Genomic DNA, 23,378 nt, shown 5'->3' with positions numbered 1-23,378 from the left:
TTCACAGTTCACATGAGTTTCGAAATCTTGTATATTCGCTTGTTGCATCTTTAATTATATTCGCTTGTTGCATCTTTTTCGTTTTTATTGTAATCTTATAATTTTTAAAAGATGCATGCCCTGGTTGGGTTAGGTTAGGGAAAGGGGAAGTGAATGAAATATATGAGAAAAAAACACACACACAATTATATATTTTCACAACGAAAAATGAAGTGTAATTATGATCGAAAACTGTAAAGTACTAAAAAAGTATATTTATTTGTTCAGCATTAGGTTTTATAATTTAGGGTTAGAGATGACCACGGAATTAACAATTACACAAACTAATTAAATTAACAATCGCTTTTAATAATTAAATTAGCAACCGGGACTAATAATTAAAGAGTAATTAGGTGCCATGAAAATTTTAGGTCTCATAACTTTCATCCCCTTCTCTTGCAACCCTAGTTTCTTTGGAAGCAAGTTACCAAACAAACAGTCAGTTTTTGAAGATTGATGATGAAGAAAACAAACATAGTGGATCTTCCCGAGGACTTGGTAGTTGAGATAATCTCTAGGGTTCCAGCGGTATCTTTGGTAGGACTGCGTTCTACATGTAAAAGATCAAACGCTCTGATCAACGATGCGAGCCTTGCTAAGAAACACTATACTACTGCACCAAGGCACTCTCTGATCATCATGTTGATTGCTTCTAGGGTTTATTTGGCGAGCGTCGATCTTCATAATAATCACAATGATACGATTCATCAATCTTATTATCGAAAGAAGCCACGTCAGCAGGAGTTATCGAAAGAGAAGAGTGACGTGGCAAGTGTGGATGAGTTGACTAAAGAAGGAAGCAAAGACTTGGGTTGACTCAGAGACTTTTCTGTTACGATCGTCTTCAACCTTTTTAATAGAGTCGTTAGAGTTCATTTGTTTGGCATGTTGAATCTGTATGAGAATTCCTTTAGCGATGTGCTTAGGATCCCAAGTGATGTGCTTGGATAGTGATCTATGTTGATCGCTGTTTACAGATCTCAGCTACTCTTTCAATTCTTAGTTCCGATATCGAGTTCACTCTCTCTGTAACTCTTTATCTTTCATTCAATTCAGTAAAGGAGTATTCAGTATTCGTTTGGTGTTCGGATAGATCTAGAATCTATCATTGGTGCGGCGTAACTGGATTGTTAGTTTGCGATGGCGGAAACGAGTGGATCGGAGCCGATAGAGTCGGCGAGCTTCCAGGATAATCCAACGGAGAACCTTATGCAATTCCTACGCGGTGGATACCACCGTTTGGTGCAATCGAAGGTGGAGCATGATGATAAGATCCAATCGTTAGACGAGACGATGCAATCCGTACTCAATACCTTAGCGCGAGTTGAAATCCAGCTGGGGAAAAGACCGGAACAATCAGAATCGTTGAGTCCACCACCACAGGTACGGTATAATTCTGATCCTTATCCGTGTGTCAATGTTGATCGGAATCTACCACTGGAGAATAGATCTAGCTTATTGCGGAAGATTGATATGCCTGTTTTTGATGGATCCGAAGTCTATGAGTGGTTATCCAAGGTAGAGAGGTTCTTTCGCGTCGGTCGTTACTCTGACTTTGATAAAATTGATATGGTTGCGTTAAGTCTTGAGGGAGATGTATTAAAGTGGTTTAACTGGGAGATGAATCGCAGAGAGTTTTGTTCATGGAATGAGTTCAAACAGAGACTCTTTTTACGGTTTGCTGAATCCATTGAGGCGGATCCTGGTAATCGTTTGTTTGCGATCAAACAAACTGGGACAGTAGCAGCTTATGTAACAGAATTTGAAGACTTATCTGCTCAGGTTCCTGGTTTAGATGACTCTCATTTGGAAAAGATATTCTACAATGGTTTGAAACAGGAGATGAAAGAAGTAATCAAGATGAAGGAGCCCAAAGGGATTGATTATCAGAAAGCTGCAGTTTTAAGAATGGAATCAAGTTCCTTTTGCCAGTTAATTAGTGAGAAGAATAACAAGACTAGCATCACTTCCAGACCTTTTGTAACCCGAACTCCACAACAATATACAACTCATAAACCTCTGATAGTTCAAGCTGCAGCTGGTCAAGGAGCTCAAACCACAGTTAATACACGACCAGTTCTTCCCCCTAGACAACGTCACACAGCAGAAGAATTAGACGCTATGAGAAGCAAGGGGATTTGCTTTAAGTGTAAAGGTAATTACACTCGTGGTCATGTATGTCCACTTAAGGCTTTACAAATTTTAACGGTGGTCGAAGGTTTGGAACTGGAAGTAATGGATGAGGAGTGGCATCCTGAAGATATAGGGGAGATTATTCAAGCTCCAGAAGTGAGATGTTTATCTCTTAACTCTTATCTCGGATTGCATTCTCCAAGGACAACAAAATTGTGGGGACAGATAGGGAAGAGTAAGGTAGTAGTATTGATTGATTCTGGGGCTTCACATAATTTCATTACCCCTACAATGGCAGCCCGTACTAAACTCAAGGTTTACACAGTTTCGGGTTTGGATATATTGTTAGGGAATGGTGTATCTGTCCAAGGTTCTGGGATTTGTAAACAAGTACAGTTCCAACTGGGTGGTGTAGCATTTGACAGTGATTTCATTGCTTTAGACTTGGGTGGTGTGGATGTTATTCTCGGAGTTCAATGGTTGGAAACACTGGGAAGAACAGAAGTTGATTGGAAGTTGCAGGAGTGGCAGTTTACTTATAAGGGACAATTGGTAACATTACATGGTGATCCTTCTTTACATGGACAACCGTTATCGTTGAAGACTTTGGACTCTCCTCCTCGCAAAGCGCTAACTGATAAACATTTGATGGAGTTATCAAAAGGGAAGAAGTTATCCACGGAAGTTGTTGTATCACCCCTTATCAATTCTTTGCTAGAGAAGTTCGAGAAAGTGTTTGCTATACCTACTTGTTTACCACCAATACGAGGTAAGGAACACTCAATCACACTTAAACCTGGGGTACAGTCTATCTCTGTAAGACCTTACCGTTACCCACACTCTACAAAGGAAGTAATGGAGAAGATGGTGGATAAAATGTTGACTTCAGGAATCATTCGTGTTAGTAACAGCCCCTTTTCAAGTCCGGTATTGCTGGTGCGCAAAAAGGATTCCTCCTGGAGGTTCTGTGTGGATTACAGAACCTTGAATAGGGCTACTGTTCCTGACAAGTTTCCGATTCCAGTAATAGATCAGCTGTTGGATGAGTTGCATGGTTCAGTGATTTTCTCAAAAATCGATCTAAGATCAGGCTATCACCAAATACGTATGCGAGAAGAAGACATTCAGAAGACATCTTTTCGAACACTTGAGGGACATTATGAATTTTTAGTGATGCCTTTTGGTCTCACAAATGCCCCAGCTACCTTTCAGGCATTGATGAACTCAGTGTTTAAACCTTATCTCAGGCGTTTTGTTGTGGTCTTCTTTGATGACATACTGATTTATAGTCCGTCATTATCTGATCATGTGAAGCATTTGTCTTTGGTCCTACAGCTGTTGCTGGATAATCAATTGTTTGCTAACCAAAAGAAGTGTTTATTTGGAGTAGACAAGGTTGAATATCTCGGACACATTATATCTTCGCAGGGGGTGGCTACAGATGCGGTCAAGACAGAAGCTATGCTTGGCTGGCCAACACCACAGAACACTAAGCAGCTTCGCGGATTCCTGGGACTTACTGGCTATTACAGGAAGTTCGTACAAGGGTATGGTATGATTGCTAAACCGTTAACTGACTTACTCAAGAAAGACAAATTTGCTTGGTCTGACACTGCGCAGGGTGCATTTGATAAACTTAAGACTTCAATGTCTTCAGTACCAGTGTTGGGATTACCAGATTTTGACAAAACCTTTGTGCTAGAGACAGATGCGTCAGGGACTGGGGTTGGTGCAGTGTTGGTTCAAGACAAAAGGCCTCTGGCTTACTTTAGTCATGCTCTTACCCCTAGAGAACAGATCAAACCTGCATATGAGCGAGAATTAATGGCTATTGTTTTAGCAGTTTTGAAGTGGAAACACTATCTGTTGGGCAGGAGATTTGAAGTACATACTGATCAAAGAAGTTTGAAGTTTTTATTGGATCAGAAGGAAGTGAATATGGAGTATCAGAGGTGGTTGACTAAGTTGTTGGGTTATGATATGGATATTGTGTATAAACCTGGGGTGGAAAACAAAGCAGCTGATGGACTTTCACGCATTGCTCATCCGATATCCACGTCCTTGTTATCATTGGTGGTTCCGTCAGCAATCCAACTTCATGATTTATACAAGGAGATTGATAATGATGAGAGTATAAAACGCATGATAATACAGTTAACATCATCTCCGGATAGTCTGGGCAATTACCATTTGGTGGAAGGTAGATTATGGTATAAAAAACGACTGGTCTTACCCAAGCAGTCACGATTTTTACCATTGCTTTTACGTGAGTTTCATGACAGTCAAGTGGGAGGTCATGCAGGCATATTAAAGACGTTGAAGCGCGTTCAAGCTCAGTTCCATTGGCAAGGTATGTATACAGATGTGCAGAAGTATGTAACAGAATGTGCTGTGTGCCAGACTCACAAGTATTCAACGTTAGCTCCAGCGGGTCTGTTACAACCTTTACCTATACCAAAAGCTGTTTGGGAGGATGTATCACTGGATTTCATTGAAGGCTTACCGACATCTTGTGGTATCAACGTAATTTTGGTGGTTGTGGATCGTTTGAGCAAAGCTGCGCATTTCATTGGTCTCAAACATCCATTTAAGGCAATGGACGTGGCCTTGAAGTTCACTTCTGAGGTGGTCAAGTTACATGGTTTTCCAAAATCTATGGTTTCTGATCGTGACAGAGTGTTCTTGGGGTTGGTTTGGAAGGATTTGTTTCGATTGGCTGGGACTAAGCTGAAGTATAGCACCGCGTATCATCCTCAAACAGACGGTCAGACGGAGGTCCTGAACCGTTGCTTGGAGACTTATTTACGGTGTTTCGCATCTGGTCAGCCTCGAACTTGGGGCAAGTATTTGGCGTGGGCAGAGTATTCTTATAATACTGCCTACCACTCGGCTATTAAAACTACTCCTTTCAATGTGGTTTACGGAAGGGATCCTCCACAAGTGGTGCCTTTTGAGTTGGGATCAACTGCTGATTGGGAGCTAGAAGTGCAGTTACGCGAGAGAGATGTGGTATTGACTAAGATTCGCGCAAATCTTCAACGAGCTCAAGATATTATGAAACGTCAAGCTGATAAACACCGAAGAGATGTGGTGTTTGCTGTGGGGGACTGGGTTTATTTGAAATTACAACCGTACAGACAACTTACAGTGGTTCGTAGACCCTGTCACAAACTATCCGCGAAGTTCTTTGGTCCTTTCCAGGTGCTTGAGCGTATTGGTCTAGTGGCGTATCGACTTCAACTTCCAACAGGGGCTAAGATTCATGATGTGTTTCATGTCTCTCAGTTAAAGGCAGTGGTCGGGAATCACATTGAAGTGCAGTCTACGGATCCACCGGAGTTTTTGGAGGATGAGTTCTTATACCCCGAATCTGTTCTGGCAGTGCGTTACAATGCAACGGGGCAGCGAGAGTTTCTGATCCATTGGCTTGATCGCACAGCAGAGGAAGATTCTTGGATGCTCTCTCGTGAGTTTGTGCAGTTGTTTCCTTCTTTTCAGCTTGAGGACAAGCTGTGTCTCCGGGAGGGAAGTATTGATACGATTCATCAATCTTATTATCGAAAGAAGCCACGTCAGCAGGAGTTATCGAAAGAGAAGAGTGACGTGGCAAGTGTGGATGAGTTGACTAAAGAAGGAAGCAAAGACTTGGGTTGACTCAGAGACTTTTCTGTTACGATCGTCTTCAACCTTTTTAATAGAGTCGTTAGAGTTCATTTGTTTGGCATGTTGAATCTGTATGAGAATTCCTTTAGCGATGTGCTTAGGATCCCAAGTGATGTGCTTGGATAGTGATCTATGTTGATCGCTGTTTACAGATCTCAGTTACTCTTTCAAATCTTAGTTCCGATATCGAGTTCACTCTCTCTGTAACTCTTTATCTTTCATTCAATTCAGTAAAGGAGTATTCAGTATTCGTTTGGTGTTCGGATAGATCTAGAATCTATCACACAACAACAAGGTAAAGATAACAACTCAATTTAGCCTAAACGATCCTCTTTCTGATTCGTTAGAAGAAGTTAATATAAGCAACATCTTTCATTGTGACGGCTTATTGCTATGTACCACCGTAGACAATAGACTGGTTGTTTGGAATCCGTGTTTACGCGAAGTTAAGTGGATCAAACCAAGAAAGTCCTTCAAGAGACTCACTATCTTTGCCTTCGGCAAATCCTCATGCAACAAGTACAAAATCTTGAGGATGGATCAGTTTAATCATACTTGGCCAGTATTACTTGACTACGAAATATATGACTTTACCTCTAATTCGTGGAGAGTTGTTGGTAAGATCACTGGGGAATGGTTCATACCACCGAGTGCGGACCACGGCATGTCTGTGGATGGGAACACTTACTGGCTTGCTTGTACTAAAGACTTTACAAGTGGGGTTTTTTTACTTGGTTTTGATTTTTTAACAGAGAGATTTGCAAGGGTGTCTCTTCCGGGTGATAATCTTCCTTATCATAAACTTGCTTTATCAGTGACTAGAGAAGATCAAAAACTTTGTATGTTAGCTACTCGGGCCATGCAGCCATCCATTAGAGATGTATGGATTGCAACTAAGATTGAGAGTACTGGAGCCGCGTCATGGAGCAAGTTCTTATCAATTGATGTAGCTAATATCAACAAGCATTTTTTCTTTGTTACTGGGATGAATTTCTTGGTCGACCAGGAGAACAAAGTTTTGGTGTGTCGCGGTGAAAATGGGATCTCTAACGTTTTCTTACACGTAGTGGGAGAGGACAAATGTATACAAGTAGATCATCATGATGCAGAATCTAGATGCTCACTTGTCGTCAGTTATGTTCCAACTTTGGTTCAAATCCAACAAGGTTCATAGTTCTTGCCAAGAACTTCTTGGAGTGAGGCAAAAGGGAAGTACAATAGCTAGTAGCTAGTAATCTATGATTTTCCTAAGTAATATTCATAGCTATGCAATTCCCAAAACAAGTGATAAGCCTTGCTTTGGTTGTTTTATTGGTTAAAACTTAAAAAGTCATGTTTTATATATTTCCTGAGATAAGTCTGTTAAGCTTAACCAAAAAGATTTGAGTTCTTTACCAACTTTTTCTTGGAAAAATATATACATATGTATGTTGGTAGACTTAATAACTTTTTAATATTAGACATCAATGGCTCATTGGGTGTGATCTCGAAGGACTTATGATAAAAATAGGAAAAATTGTCTATCTCAGCTGAGTTTCCAGCTTCAGTTTCCTCACTGAATACTCACTATTCTTAGAAACTTTTGTGTGAATCTGATAAGTTTCAGAGCTATAGCAAGTCCTGCATCCGGAGTCTTCAGTACCTACTTAAAGACTGATCAGAAACTTGGACTCCGAGAAAGTAAGTGATGTGAGCACGGGACTAGAACCTGACCGAGACGCACCGGACGCGGCCGAGACGCTTGTACCACTTACAGGACAACGGCAGGCCAACGTACCAGAAATCTCTCCGGGAGCCACGACAAGGTCTAAGAGCTCTTCCAAGTCCACCAGGCAGAAGATCAACCTATTTATCCAAGTGTTCGTCCAAGACCGCGACCAGACCGAAAATGTTCGAGAAGAGACCGTTCGCACGGCCTTCATCCTTACCCAAGGATGAAGGCAACCAAGTCGCTAGAAGCAAGGAATCATACTCTTTTTCCTCACTCCAAGTTTGAGAAGAGACCGTTTGCACGGCCTTCATCCTTACCCAAGGATGAAGGCAACCAAGTTGCTAGAAGCAAGGAATCATACTCTTTTTCCTCACTCCGAGTTTGTCCCACGAGGTTTACCGGAAGAGGTTTTAACGAGGCGAGGAGCTTTAGCGCAAACGTTCGAAGCCAAAGACGTTTCCCGCGCCAAGGCCGAAGACGTGTCTTTTATTTTACTTATGCTTTGCGTTTTGAACAAACTCTAGAACTTTCTCCTTGTAACGTTAAGTAGAGTGACGTGTGTGGTTGTATTTGAATCACTTAGAAGAGCGACGTGTTCTATTTCAAAGAGAACACGTCAAGGGCAACATGTGCGGACCATTGCGAGTCCGCGTGTCCCTAGTCTCTTCTAAACCTAGCTCTATTTAAACCCTCTCTTATTTTCTTGTAGCCTTCAGACTTGAATGAAAATAAAATAAAAACTTTTCCAAAGAGAGAATCTTTGACTCTTGTCTCACTCATCTCCTTAGAACCAATCCGGGATTGTTCTACCGAGAAACCCTAGCCGACCTCGAACCGGGTTCACCGTCGACTAGTTGACCGTATCGCTAGACGAGCCAGCCCTCGCGTGTCGTCGTTCCATCATCGTCTCCACCTCCTCTAGTCGAATCCATCCTTGGTTTGCTAGCCGTTCCACAACTTCACCGTCCGTACTGTGCCGCCTCCGTAGCCGCTCGACCACGACGTGAACAGAAGGCGAACTTTCGAACCGCTCGTTTGTTTGATGCAAAACTCGGTTTCCTTCGTTTGTTTTCTCCCTGGAGTCGAACCACCGCGCCTTGTCCGAGAGAAGTTGCTCCTAGTTCACTCGGCCCGAGAGCACTCGATTCTGTCCGTACCGTGCGACGTCCGACACTCGCATCAGTAAGAATCTTTGGTTAGAATTACAAGTGTGAATGGCTCCATCGTAGTCATTGCGCAGTAATGCTCTGTCCTATAAGCAGAAGAAATACCCTTTTCTCTCCTGCATACATATGTGTTTTGTTGAGACATCGGCTAAAGAACTCAGCAAGTGTCAAAAGAGAAATCAGAATGGAACCTGGCGGAGATATCACATTCACATAGACGCTGTGGTGGCTGAGGCTGCATCTTTTTGTAAGGCGACTCTTTGGAAAATTTTATTAGCTTCATGAACCATAATGTCACATGGATTGCAAAGAATAACTTCATCTGAACAGCAAAGTACTTCTGCTTCAGCCTTCTTGCGCACTTCATTTTGTGTCTTCATCCTTCAAAATTGGCAATACGAAAACAGAGCAAATGTGTTTAATAAGAAGTAGGAAAATAAGAACGAACAAGCTTGAATTGGTTCACAAAGCACATCATGATGTGGTTAGGTTCATTTCTCTTCCATCCTCATTTACCACTTGCCATCTCTATTCATAAACACTTTTCGGCGACGACTCTTGCGGTTTCCATCAGTCTAGCTTCCAGTGAAAGGGTATAGAGAAGCACAACACACTGATTCACACTTGGAACGCGCCAAGCCAACGCTTTTCTATTCAATCTTATTAACAAAATTTATCTTTTACAAGGATACAATTTTGTCACGGCCCTTACTCAACCTATTCTACCCAATAGGATTGAACCCGACTAAGAATGAATCTGACCCCTCTTCTCTTTTCTATCTAAACACACACCTGTGTAGATCTAAGAGAATAAACTCACCCTCTCTCTTTTTAGCTGAGAGATTAAAACTCACCCTCTCTCTTTTCTATCTAAACTCTCACCAGAGTAGATCTAAGAGAAAGAAAAAACAATTCTCTGCGCACTTAATCACCACCCTGATTAACGTCACAGAGAACTGGGAACACCCCTTCTAAGCCTTATTTTTGTGGCTTCGAAGTTTACAACTGTATCAATATTCTAGAGTGCTCAACTTGGCTCGTGGCCTACTCCTAGAATATATATACACGATTTGAGAAACCCTAGAAGGCGAATCTCCAAGTATCACGGGATAAGGAAACTGCTTGTTTCTCAGCCTTATCCTTTCCTTAACTGTTGCGGAGAATATTCTTCATATCTCCAGACAAACGGAAACTGCTTGCTCCTCAAGCTTATCCTTTCCTTATTTATCGCAGAGAATATTTTCCATATCTCCAAGTACAATCTTGTCTCTATCTTCAAGACCACGTCAACAGCCTTCCTTGACGCATCATCACATCCACTCACGTCTTTCCACGTCAGCTCACACATCCATGTCAGCAACTCGGGCGTCTGTGATCTGATGCAGCTTCCTGATTGGCACAACGCTCTGTTCGGCACAACGACTTGTTCCTCATAGCGAGTTGTACCAGCATCTGCATTTACAATCTCCCCCTTTTTGACTGAGTTTGATACTCAAGCATCTCTCTGGTTCAACCTGAAAAGACACTCCAACAAACACAAGCCAAAAACAGAACAAGCAACAACTAGACAAAACATCAGACATTATCTAGCAAAATTAACCAACAGCTTGTTCAAACAGAATTATGCATAAGAACCTAACAATCAGAAACCCCAGCGGGCTGCAGCGGAAACCATGTTCTTAATAATTCTCTAATCCAGACTTAATCAATTGGCATATTCTCAATCATTAACAACCTAAGATCAATAACCACCACCATCCTAAGATCAACCAATTAATAAATTAAGTCTCCCCCATAAACAATGATTCTCCCGCTAAACCAAGTAGCTTCAAGAATTCTCCCCCATAAGTACAGAACTCCTTATCATTAGGCGTTGAACAAAACACAAAACCAGAATCATTCTCCCCCAGTTTGAGTGATCAACTAAGTCAAAAACAGACATATGTATCACAACAATATACTGAGTTATGGGAATCACTTACCTGCTAACAGTGCTTCACATCCTTAAGCACTTTGATGATCAGTCAAGTCGCCTATTGAAACAGCTTCTTGTTTGTAGGCATGTTGACAATCCTTGCAACCACAACTGGATGTTGGGCAATAAGACACTGGTAGCCGAGAATTCGAACAGCAGACAACACTTTTGTCGAATCACAGTGTGGATGTGACCATACACAAGCTTTGCAGGAAAAAACAGCACCTTGTGTATCAAGATCTATGCTTTCAAACTTCTGCTTCACTAATCAGATGAGCTAAGCGCATATCACTTCTCCAATTCGTCACCTGTAGGGAATTCAAACATATGATCATCTGTTAACTCAACTATCATCAGTCTCACATGTCTAATACCTGCCTAGCCATTTACTCCACCATAATCAAACAAAGTGTTGATCGGTCTTGTGAGCCTCCAAATGCACAGTTCCTTACAAGACCAATCACTATCTTGATCAAACCCTTGACAGTTGACAGATTAGCCCACAAATCACATAAGTAAGGCTTAATCTCAGACACCATTTTTCAGAAGCCCAGCAGCTTCAAACATCTTCATACATCATCAGTGGAACCAACCACAAACGTTCGTTCTTCAATGGATGTATCACGATCCTAACAACAGAGTATCACACCTCTGTCTTCATTGCAGGTAACATGTCTCATCACAATCATATGCACCTGTAGGTCAACAAGGCTGAGATGATCTCCTGTCACTCTTTTGTTGACTTCACGACACTGAAGTATCAACCCACTTCTGCAGATTCTCTCTTAACTCAAGAAGATGTCTTCTAGGTGATACAGACGATACTGCACATGTCAAACAGCTGGTGGGACATAGACAATTGCTTCTTAGCACAATCCATCTTCTGGTAACAGTCCCTTGCAACAAATACTTTGATCAAAGATGGAACTCAATTGAACAACCCGACAGTCATGAAAGTCAAACAACCACTTGCAAGGACAGCCTTCTGTCTATGAACACTCATCTGTCTCCGGTACATGTAGCTCCATTCCTTCGTATTATGGAACTGACACTATACTCATTTATCGATACAAACTGAGTATCAGTATTTTGAATCGTCCTCAGACGCACGATGACTCAACAATAATCCTCTGAAGCACTTCCACCACTTGAACCAGGTTGTGAGTTTCAGTAACAGCTACTTCCAACCCTTCAGTACTCATGGGACACTTATTTTCACCCAAATAATTAGATGAACACGCAGCTCTTTGATCAATCCATCACTCGAGATGTCAGACCCTTGATCCATTGCTGCTTTCTGGAGTTTACCTCTTAGAGTGTCATGATCATTCCTATAGGCTGAAACAAAGAAACTTAAACCTGAAACACTTAACACACACATCAGTGCACACTTGTTGAAAAACATACAAACATTTCTTATCAACAATATTTACAATCAGCCTCGTGTTTCAACAATCAATCATATGAATTTAACTACAAAACATTGATTTTACAGCACATTTTTTCTTTTCAAGCCTTTTATACACAACCTCAGACATCCAAAATATAGTTAATCACAGGAAGTGAGGGAACCAGAAAAGCAATAGACCATCAAGAGCACTTGTATATTAGTTTTACTTCTTAAAGTAAGCGGCTTTCATACCTTGAGATCTGTTATGTGATGTGTGCCAACCATTTGCTTAGGACTTCACCAGAAACTACCACAACCTTTTGTGAATCTTCAAAGAACAGCTCTATGATCAGTGGCTAGTCTTTCGCTCTGGCATGCCTTTCGCTCTGGCATGCCTTTGATTCTCATGGTTTATCATCAACGTGAAGTAGGCAGCTGGAATTTCCTTTGGAGCGTGCATTGACAAGAGTGTATCAAGTCATCATTTTTTTTTTTTTTTTTCGACTTTTCATGATACACTACCTTAGAGCTTAGATCCAACATGCATGAATGATCTTCATAGTTTGATGATATGAACGATCTTCTGCTGAATCTTCCTGATTTCTATCAGCGATATCACTTGACTTCTCAACCACGGATATTTGTGCATTCCCTTGTTATTATTCTTCAGGACTCTGTTGCAGACGTACCAGCCACATAATTCTATTTTTTTTTTAAATTACAAACAACTGGTACTTCTTTCTGAATGGAATGCATAATAATGCCTCTCCTCAGCTCTTTGACCTCCTTCTTCACGACAACGTTTTACGAGATTCCCCATATGAATTGGCATGACAGGCAGCTGTTTTCCACTGACTCTTCGTTTAGATCGAGTGTTGCTCTTTTATACATTCAAGGAATTCCATGGCCTGTTCTGATGCATGTCCATGTATCTGATTAACACAACTCACATAACATATTAGATCCCACAAACACCAATGACTTTTCCCATAATCATGTGTTGATCCAAGTCCAATGGTTTTGTAAACAAATCAGCAATTTGCAAATCAGTACTCTGATGTTCTATTACTATCAGTTTCTCCACAACTAATCTATGAATAAACTAATATTCAGGATCTTGTAATTTTAATTTTAGTACATGATCTACAACAATATTAACAAACAAACGATTATCACACAAAATTGATGCAAGGTCTAAGAATGTACCGTACGCTGTTCTCAATTGTTTGATTCTCATCGGGTGATTGAAACAGGTTCCCAAGGCATTAACCTCATATTCAACAATTGAACGAGGTACCTTAGCAAGCTTCTGAGCGTAGCAGACGGTCAGCTATGTTCCCAGAAGGCAACAACCACCAGATCGTTCACGGTGATTCAGAGAGCAAGATCTCTTCAAGTTTCTGCTGGCTCCTTTTGTCAACATCAACCCTATGTTGCATGTGTGAGACTTTATGATTGTCACTGAACCACTCACAGCTTGCAAGAACATAACAGATGTCTGTTTTGCTGGTACAACACATCTTCAGACAAATTGATCAGTCCACCGTACCAATTACCATTCACATAGTCTCCTGATTCATCTTCTAAGATAGACCATGTCTAACTCTCATGGGTGTGGCTTCATCTTCACTTCTCTGTAACTCACATGCACTGATCAAACTTTTGGCATATTCGCACTAGTATANTTGTAATTTTAATTTTAGTACATGATCTACAACAATATTAACAAACAAACGATTATCACACAAAATTGATGCAAGGTCTAAGAATGTACCGTACGCTGTTCTCAATTGTTTGATTCTCATCGGGTGATTGAAACAGGTTCCCAAGGCATTAACCTCATATTCAACAATTGAACGAGGTACCTTAGCAAGCTTCTGAGCGTAGCAGACGGTCAGCTATGTTCCCAGAAGGCAACAACCACCAGATCGTTCACGGTGATTCAGAGAGCAAGATCTCTTCAAGTTTCTGCTGGCTCCTTTTGTCAACATCAACCCTATGTTGCATGTGTGAGACTTTATGATTGTCACTGAACCACTCACAGCTTGCAAGAACATAACAGATGTCTGTTTTGCTGGTACAACACATCTTCAGACAAATTGATCAGTCCACCGTACCAATTACCATTCACATAGTCTCCTGATTCATCTTCTAAGATAGACCATGTCTAACTCTCATGGGTGTGGCTTCATCTTCACTTCTCTGTAACTCACATGCACTGATCAAACTTTTGGCATATTCGCACTAGTATATGAATACTTCATCATCTGTCTGACGAATGTTTAATTGCAGATTAAGATCCTCAGAACCTTACAGTTGCTCCAAGTAAACAGTCTTCTGAAAGAAGCCATTCCTAGCAATCCTCATGTTGAAGTGAAGGTGTTGTGTCTAGCGAACTCTCCTTAGAGCTTNGCAAGCTTCTGAGCGTAGCAGACGGTCAGCTATGTTCCCAGAAGGCAACAACCACCAGATCGTTCACGGTGATTCAGAGAGCAAGATCTCTTCAAGTTTCTGCTGGCTCCTTTTGTCAACATCAACCCTATGTTGCATGTGTGAGACTTTATGATTGTCACTGAACCACTCACAGCTTGCAAGAACATAACAGATGTCTGTTTTGCTGGTACAACACATCTTCAGACAAATTGATCAGTCCACCGTACCAATTACCATTCACATAGTCTCCTGATTCATCTTCTAAGATAGACCATGTCTAACTCTCATGGGTGTGGCTTCATCTTCACTTCTCTGTAACTCACATGCACTGATCAAACTTTTGGCATATTCGCACTAGTATATGAATACTTCATCATCTGTCTGACGAATGTTTAATTGCAGATTAAGATCCTCAGAACCTTACAGTTGCTCCAAGTAAACAGTCTTCTGAAAGAAGCCATTCCTAGCAATCCTCATGTTGAAGTGAAGGTGTTGTGTCTAGCGAACTCTCCTTAGAGCTTTGTACGACCAAACGTGCCTTGTTCTCCACAACTTGTCCAACTTGTCCAACTTCTGTTTTCCACAATCATGACTCACAGACAACCAGCAGCCAAGCGCTGACCTGCAACAACATCTACATACCTAGTAGCCACCTCTGTAGCTTCGCCCATCTAATATATCAAGGTGTTTTAACTTAACTCCATTTGCAAGGCTCTTACATGCAACACCACTAACTGCATCCGAACAACTCTGTGTAATAGCATCAGAACCAACAATTATGCCCTTATGAATCCCTCCAGCAGCTTCTTGATGGAAGTGATTCTCATAGTTTCCTGAGTGCTACAGCTTACACTTGACAACAGCTAGTTAATACACTCCTTCTCAGATCATGTCTCTAGACATCATAGAAGACTGCTGATTGAACTCTTTTGCTTGTGGATTGGACAACTTTGATATATTAGCTATTATCAGAGCGCTGACCTTGGATTCAAATATTTTTGCGCTCATCAACTGCCTGACATCTTTCCTTGGTAAAGGCAACATCTAAACCCTCGTCACACAACTGACTGATGCTAACCAGATTGGCTTTTAGACAATCGACAAGGTAGACACCATAGTGGGCTGATCTTTACCCCGAGATGCACTTTTGCCTTTGATTTTACCTTCAGCTTCATCTCCAAAAGTGACCATGTTAGCTAAGCCTTCTTCAAATTTGTGTAGCCTTCCTTGATTCACAGTCATGTACCTTGAACAACCACAATGCTTCAATACAACAATCTGTTGATCATCAACAGAGTGTGTAACATAACAATTCATGTTACGCTTCTTGATGTTTACTCGCATGTATCTTCGAACATCTTTGTGACACTCCTTCAGATGCGTGAGTGGTATAGTACAATCCAGTCACTTGAAACATGCAGCTTTGTGGAGGCTCTGACTCGCATAATAACAGCAACATGTTCTTTTGCTCAGATCTCCGACACTCCACTTTCTTGTCTCAACTTCTGATCTTGTTGTTTCTTTCATCGATTTGAGGTGTAGCCCATTGTTAATTGTGGTACTTGAAGATCCACTATAACAATACAAATCATTCTTCTTAATGACGACTTGATTGCCTATTCTTCCAACATTGTGAAACTTCTTCTAGCTTAATAGTTGACTTACACGATTCTTAAATCTGTAGCAATCAACCTTATTATGACCAATCACACCACAATACCAACAACGACGCAGTTTCCCTCTCAGGTTGTTCCCAACAAACATCTGTTTAGTCTTCTGCAGGTTAAACTCAGACGCTCGTTTGACAGCACCACCTCTGTTTTGCAGCACTATTGACCCATTAACTGCACTTGTGTCACCACTTGAGTTTCTTCCATGGTTCTTCATCCCACAGTTTGCAATCATAGTACCCTTGTGAGTGATCAGCCGCTTGTCCAGATCTTTTGCTCCTTTACTCAGTCTCTTGTTAATCTTTAGCTGATTTTCAAGACATTGTCTCAACAGAGACGTAATAACTTTCTCTTCAGACAACAATTTCTCAAGAGTGAAGACTCTAGAGAGCAGCTCTTTCTTCTCAGACACCAGATCATAATTCTCTTTTTTCTGCAGAATCAGATCCTTAAACAGAGCGATGGCTTGTTTCTCAACAGATAAGCCAGCCACATCATCCTTAGGCTTCAAAACAGACTTCTGATTCTCATCATCTTCTTTGGCTGAATCAATATCACTCTATGTCAAACAAGATTTTGTATGAACACAGCCTTGACGGTTGTAACACTTCAACACACTTCTTCTTTCAAGTCTAGAACATTCTGATTGGAAGTGTCCATAATCTTGATATTCAGAACTCTGAGATCTTTCTCTGCATCAGATCTAGATGATGAATATTGATGCTGACGTTGTACACCCTTCAGACTTCTGAACTGCTTCTTAATCAGTACTCCCTTATTACATTGAACAGACGTCTGAGTTTCTACAGTCTTCAGAGTGAATGATTCTTCAGCCTTCTGATCGTTCTTTCTCATCTGCAGTTTATCTGTCTGAACTAATTTTACACACTGATCAACCTTCTGTTCATCAGAACTTAAAGCACCTTTACCATCAGATTTGTGAGAAAGATATCCATGTGATAAGCTTCTGAGAAATTCCTTGACAAACATTTTATCCTTATATACCATCTTCAGCACTACAACTTCCTGACAAAGGGAGCTTAGTTGACTGTTGAAACAACAGGATGGTGATACATCAGATTTTTCCTTCTTCACCCTTCTGGCTTCCTCAAAGAAGGCTTCCAAAATATCCCAAGCTTCTTTCGCCGACATACACTCTTGCACCATCGCGAACAGATCCATCGGCAAGCAGCTGAAAATTGTAGATAACACTTTAGTGTTCTGTTTTCCCTTTAACTTCTCCTCAGCCGTCCATAGCTTACAGGGTTTTATTAGAGTTTCTCCTCTCATGCTCGTAAGTGTTGGAAGTGACCATCCATCTTTAACAGCGAACCAGGCTTCCATATCACGACTTTGAATCATCTGTCTGATTTGTGCTTTCCAATCATCATAATGCTCAGCGTCAAGCATCAGCGGATTGTTCTCATCAACGAACTGTTGTGGATTCTCCATACCTCGTCTCAAGATCTCACCTGTTGAAAAGATAAGCAATTCTTTTATCAGGCATCTGCTCTGATACCAATTGAAAGGGTATAGAGAAGCACAACACACTGATTCACACTTGGAACGAGCCAAGCCAACGCTTTTCTATTCAATCTTATTAACAAAATTTATCTTTTACAAGGATACAATTTTGTCTCGGCCCTTACTCAACCTATTCTACCCAATAGGATTGAACCGACTAAGAATGAATCTGACCCCTCTTCTCTTTTCTATCTAAACACACACATGTGTAGATCTAAGAGAATAAACTCACCCTCTCTCTTTTCTATCTAAACTCTCACCAGAGTAGATCTAAGAGAAAGAAAAAACAATTCTCTGCGCACTTAATCACCACCCTGATTAACGTCACAGAGAACTGGGAACACCCTTTCTAAGCCTTATTTTTGTGGCTTCGAAGTTTACAACTGTATCAATATTCTAGAGTGCTCAAATTGGCTCGTGGCCTACTCCTTTAATATATATACACGACTTGAGAAACCCTGGAAGGCAAATCTCCAAATATCACGGGATAAGGAAACTGTTTGTTTTTCAGCCTTATCCTTTCCTTAACTCTTGCGGAGAATATTTTTCATATCTCCAAGCAAACGGAAACTGCTTGCTCCTCAAGCTTAACCTTTCCTTATTTATCACAGAGAATATTTTCCATATCTCCAAGTACAATCTCGTCTCTATCTTCAATGCCAAGTCATCAACTTTCCTCGACACATTATCACATCCACTCACGTCTTGCCACGTCAGCTCACACATCCATGTCAGCAACTCAAGCGTCTGTGATCTGATGCAGCTTCCTGATTGGCACAATGCTCTGTTCGGCACAACGACTTGTTCCTCACAGCAAGTTGTTCTAGAATCTGCATTTACATCCAGTGTTGTTTGTATATAAAAAAAAACGATCATCGTACGGGGTTTTTTAATTTTTGTTTTTATAAATTTTGTTTGTATTTTACTAAAAGTAATGACAGACCTATAATATTTAAATTTTGACAAAAATATAAATTAGTCTTATTTAATTTAACCCAAAGGCTTTGGGGGCCATAGTTTTAGAAGTCCATTTTATTTTTAGATGGATCATATGCTGGAAATTATATGAGACTTATTTTTTTTGTATTGGTTGAAGTTCTGATCAAAAGGAAAAAAACAAAAGAAAAAATGAAACGACAAAAAACAATTGGTATCTTCACCAGAGGAAATCGACACTAACAAAGTTAGATGATTCACTCTATAATGGTTCCATCAAATTTGATGTTTACACGCCGTCTCAGATATGATCCTTGTCATCTCCACTAAAATCGTCAATTAATTTGGATGTTCACACGATAATCCCCAAATTCATATCTGTCTTCGATAAGACATGATCTATATACTATATCACGCGGGAAAATTTTCAGATACATATGACTCGTGACAAATTGAAATATGTTACATAATGTGTTTGGATAAAATAATAATATAAGAAATTTTGATATAATAAAAATAAATAATCAGACAGTAATATTAATATATACAAATACTATGATCCATTACTGATTGGATATAATATTCATTTTCATTTCACTATAATTTGATCAATCATGGAGAGTATCAAATTTTGGTAATATGTTTGGATAAAATAAAAGAAAAAATAATCGACTAAATGGTATTACAATGAGTATTGATAGGAAAAAATTGAAGTTAAAAGAATTAAAAATATAATATTATTATTAGTTTGGCTAAAAATAATAGAAAAATAAAAATAATGAGTCAAAACAGCATATGAATATTTATCGATATGTAATTCAATTTGATCATGTAAAAGTAATAAATTTTTTTTTTAAAAGTTGTAAAGGTTGCATTAATAAAAATTACACATTCACAATGAATGTTTTGACGGACTAACCTAAAGTAACCGAATAATAGATCTCTAACTTTAACTTTCGTAGTGCATAACAATAAACCCTTGCAGTGATATATTTCATATATAGCCACATCATTATGATTTTTTAGGCTAATAAATTTCTCTATGCTTTGTAAATGGATCAGTCTTGTGAATTCCATGGAGATTGAGGTTTATTAGAAAAGCCTTATAACTTACCACCACGATCCCCAGAAACTCCCCCTCCCTTGCCATTGCTGCGTTACCAACGTGCTTCGATATAGTGTTTGTGAGTCAATCGGAATTCCTTCATAATTTACTTAAGTAGAAAACATAATTTAAGAAAAATGATTTTGATAATTATTTTATATATATTATAAATTATTTTAAAATTTTAATATTCTATTTAGATAAAAATATATACTTATATATTTTTCATTTTTTTTTAAAAAGCTTGTAGATAAATCCGCAACCCCGCATGGTCCACCAACAAAATATAATTACTACCAATTAAAGTTACAAATTGAATTTAACATCCAAATTTTTTTATATTGTCTGGTTATCCAAAAATATTTATATCGAAAATTGTTTGAATCCTATTTTTTATTTTCCAAAATACTCGTTCTGGTCTCGCTCTTCAATGATATTTGAAATATATAGGTCTATAGATAAAACCCTCAGACTTTAACTATTTTCTGATCAAAGATCTGATATAGAGATAGACATGGGAAGTGTATTAAACAATTTCTGTTTAATATAAATCATCAAAATTAATGTCAATCAATTATAACAATTTGTATTTTAATCATTTTGGTATTATACATTAAAATATATTAACATATGTAAGCACAAAATCTACTTAATAATTGTTCCCGATTTAAAATATATACTTTGATTGTTTTTTTTGTAAGGATATATCTATTTCAATTGTTTAAGAAGATTGTTCAAAAAAGTAATAAAAACTGAATATATAATTAATGGATAAAATCTAAAATCAAATCGTTATAATTTAAAATTTAAAACTTTTGGCAAGATTTTGATTAATTGGTTGTTTAGATTCATTTCTAAGATCTATTTTAAGATTTAATGTGAAAATTACAAAAAACTATCATTTTGAATAAACATTAAAATAATTTAATAAAATATATCTTTGAATTATGATTTTGCTTGGTGAACAGATTGGAAACTCTGCGTCCTTATTTCCAGGATCTGAAACTCTGCGTCATTATTCCCATTAATAGTGTTAAATCGTTATGGGTATGGAATATTGACACGAATGCTATATGTTCTTTTATGTATAGAAACAAAGTTAATGAATCTAAATTTTCTCCTACTTACCGTGACAAAATAATAACTCTGAAAAAAAAAAAAAAACATAAAAAAGTTTAGCATAATTAAACGCGTAATCTCGTAGATATTGCCCACACACAATGTAATTGTAAAGAAAATTTAGCAGGATACATGAAAATTTGACAAAAACATAAACATAAGAATAAGCGTAAATGATAAAAACAATTGTCTTGAAGATACATACTCTGCTTTTCGGAGTTAAAATGTCATTTTGTCGTCTTGACATTCTCTATGCTTAAATTTCTTCATTTGGCATACGTTCACAATCTTACCTACAACATTTTGAAATAGAATATACATGACAGATTATAGGGAATGTGTAAAACAAAAAAAAAAACCTGATGCAAATTAAAATAAATTTAAAAGATATCTATATAAATTAAAATTGAAATTGAAATTATTATATGAAAGATATACCATTTAAAAACAAATTTTATACAACAAAACATTAATCATAATTTTTTAAGACATATATTGAAAAAAAAAATTAATGAATAGTGTGTTTGTGCATTAAAATTTAAAACTATCCTTATACATTATCACAATTGCGGAAAATATGTTAGTTACGAAATCATAGTGATTTAGATTGTGATTATAATTACCATATAAGGTGCATATTAATTATTAATTATTATTTTATTTTCAAACTTTTCCCAAAATTCCATTAAAAAAGATGAAGATCCGTGTTTTGATTTTCTGTATCCAAATTACTATTCATGATCCAAATATGAACAAACTTGGATCATAGTATGTTAGGTTTTTTAGATTTTTTTTTTTCAACCAAACTATAATAATTAAAAGAGAACTCAAAGATTGGTGCCCAAACAGGAGGATAAGAGTTTACAAAGTTAGTTTCTGAAATTAAAGATCATGAAGATCGAGCAAGACAATCAGCCCTAAAGTTGGCGTCTCGTGGGATCCTGGTGAGGGTGAAGGAGGGATAGGAAGTTCGAAGCAAAGAGAGATCCGCCAGCAGATTAGAAAAGGCAGGCCAATCATCCGGTGTCTGCACCATCGCAACTAGCTTTACACTATCCGTCTCAAAAGCCTGATAGTCGACTCCAGCCACCAGTAAAGACTCCATAGGCCAAATCAGCGCTTGTAATTCTGCATGTAAAGGGGAGATGCCCCGTCGGTGACTCCGTGCTCCCAACAGAAGCGTTGAAACCTCTCCACTGCAACACCACCAACCCAGGCCCTGAAATGGATCCGTACCTTTCCAAGAATCATCAACTTGACATCGGGGAGAGGAACCGCTGTCCTCCAATAAAGGCGGAGGATCCAGGTATCTCACTGAGTAATACTTGGCCTCCTCCCACAATAATTTATCAGTAGCCGCTTGATTCAAAATATCAATTGGTTCTAGCTCGATACCCTGGAAAACATTTGTATTCCTATCTTCCCAAATTGACCAGATAATCCAAGGTAGATGAATGCCTATATCCGAAGCCCCGGATTGTGAAGACGCCCGCCAAAATATGAAATCTAAATTCGCATAAATCGATGTATATGGAAAACCCTCCGGATCCATCAGAATAGGGGACAGCTCCCAAATACATCGAGACCGAGGACACTCAAAGAGCACATGGTTTATAGTTTCCACTACAGAAGCAGATCGCTTACAGACGGTATCACAACGAACACCCCGATGCGCAAGACGTTCTAACACTGGAAGAGTACTCGATCCAATCTGCCAAAAAAAGTGTTGGATCTTCGAGGGTACATCTAGTTTCCACGACTGAGCCCGTAAAGCCATACACGTCGGCCCATACTCTACATCCGTGATTAATTCTCGGGCCAACCGATATCCTGATTTGACGGAATATTTCCCAGCCTTAGTAAAATGCCATATTAGTCTATCCGGTTGATAAGTTCTACTTACCGGCATACTCCGAATAAGTTGTATATCCACCAGATCAAAAAAACTCCTCAAGGGTAGGCAGATGCCAATCCTTTGTATCTGGGTTAATTAAATGATTAACCATTAAACTCGGAACCCACATGCCAAACCGAAATGGAACTACCGGAGCCTACCGCCCATCGCGCTCCCTGCTCCACCAACCCCTTGGTTGAATAAATACTTCTCCAAGCAAATGACGGTTTATTTGGTTTTTTTGCCATAAGAGGATGTTTGTTCCTGAAATATTGACTTTTCATCACCCTATCCATTAAAGACGTCGGATAGTGATGAAGAATCCGGTAGTGTTTGTGTTACTGTCAATGGCTTCAATCCTATTGTTTTCAAGCTGTTGGTGCTGTTTTAATCTAGAGATGAAGTGGTGGTGACTCTCGAGTATGAGAAACTATCAGGTTATTGTGAAAATTGTTCTCGTCTTACACATGACGAGAAAGGTTGCCCAGAGCTGATTAAGGCTGTTGGGAATCAGGTGTTTGAGCATCAACCTGATAAGAGAGGTATTCAGCGACAACAAGCGATTGGGAATCAAGGGTTTTTTCACAATGATGGTGGCTGGGAGAAGCCTAGAAAGGTTG

At 39.2% G+C, this 23,378-nt stretch overlaps 2 protein-coding genes and 1 pseudogene across 2 annotated transcripts; 1 reads left to right on the top strand and 2 right to left on the bottom strand.

The window, feature by feature from the left end:
- Positions 499-7,009, top strand: LOC109126531 (putative F-box protein At4g10190). Its single transcript, XM_019230188.1, has 2 exons — positions 499-745; positions 6,120-7,009. Exons 1-2 carry the CDS (start codon positions 499-501, stop codon positions 7,007-7,009), a joined length of 1,137 nt encoding a protein of 378 aa, XP_019085733.1.
- Positions 7,204-9,092, bottom strand: LOC104750203 (annotated as a pseudogene).
- LOC109126530 lies at positions 21,754-22,773 on the bottom strand. The gene has a single exon (XM_019230183.1). The coding sequence runs from the start codon at positions 22,771-22,773 to the stop codon at positions 21,754-21,756; it is 1,020 nt and encodes a 339-aa protein (XP_019085728.1).

Source organism: Camelina sativa, chromosome 2 (genome assembly GCF_000633955.1).
Source record: "Camelina sativa cultivar DH55 chromosome 2, Cs, whole genome shotgun sequence".
In the NCBI taxonomy this organism is placed as follows: domain Eukaryota; kingdom Viridiplantae; phylum Streptophyta; class Magnoliopsida; order Brassicales; family Brassicaceae; genus Camelina; species Camelina sativa.
Note: the sequence above shows the minus strand (reverse complement) of the source record. Positions and strands in the feature narration are given on the sequence as shown.